The 477-nt window shown below is 41.9% G+C and overlaps 1 protein-coding gene across 1 annotated transcript in view; it reads left to right on the top strand.

Moving 5' to 3' along the window:
* LOC107086240 (echinoderm microtubule-associated protein-like 3) overlaps positions 1 to 477 on the top strand; it is a gene marked incomplete at its 5' end in the record, with an annotated part of 36,149 nt that extends 35,672 nt beyond the window's left edge. Inside the window, one exon of the mRNA XM_015377056.1 lies at positions 223 to 477. Within this exon, the coding sequence (XP_015232542.1) occupies positions 223 to 455 (233 nt within the window). The remainder of the gene's footprint in view (positions 1 to 222) is intronic.

Raw genomic sequence — 477 nt, forward strand, 5'->3', positions numbered from 1 at the left:
CATGTTCATCTTAAACTAACAGTACAGATAAAAACCTTAACAGGAGTTTTTATAAATCCCTGTTCAGTCAAAACAAATTAGAAGGTAAAAATCCTTGACCTGTGAAATAGTGCGACCTGTTCAGGTGTTTTAGTTTAGTTCTGCGTTTAGAGTCTAAGAACGGTTGTTGGTGTCGTAGATGCAGAGGAAAAGGTTGGAATAAATGGCTTCTTGTCTCTTCAGATGGTCGCTTTTTAGCCGTCGGCTCTCATGACAACTTCATCTACATCTACAATGTGACGGAGAGCGGCCGCCGCTACAGTCGCTTCGGGAGGTGTAATGTGAGTCACTGGGGGGGATGTTTGGTTATGAGCTACATTTCTCTGCTTGTTTCCTTTTTTAAATTTGGAAACATGGGCCTACTTGAGAGTACTTCCTGGTACCACACAGTACGTATACTCAGTACTCTGGGTTAGGCTTCTTTAGCATGAATTAATG

The sequence above is a fragment of the Cyprinodon variegatus genome, unplaced genomic scaffold (assembly GCF_000732505.1).
Source record: "Cyprinodon variegatus isolate N-32 unplaced genomic scaffold, C_variegatus-1.0 Scaffold146, whole genome shotgun sequence".
In the NCBI taxonomy this organism is placed as follows: Eukaryota; Metazoa; Chordata; class Actinopteri; order Cyprinodontiformes; family Cyprinodontidae; genus Cyprinodon; species Cyprinodon variegatus.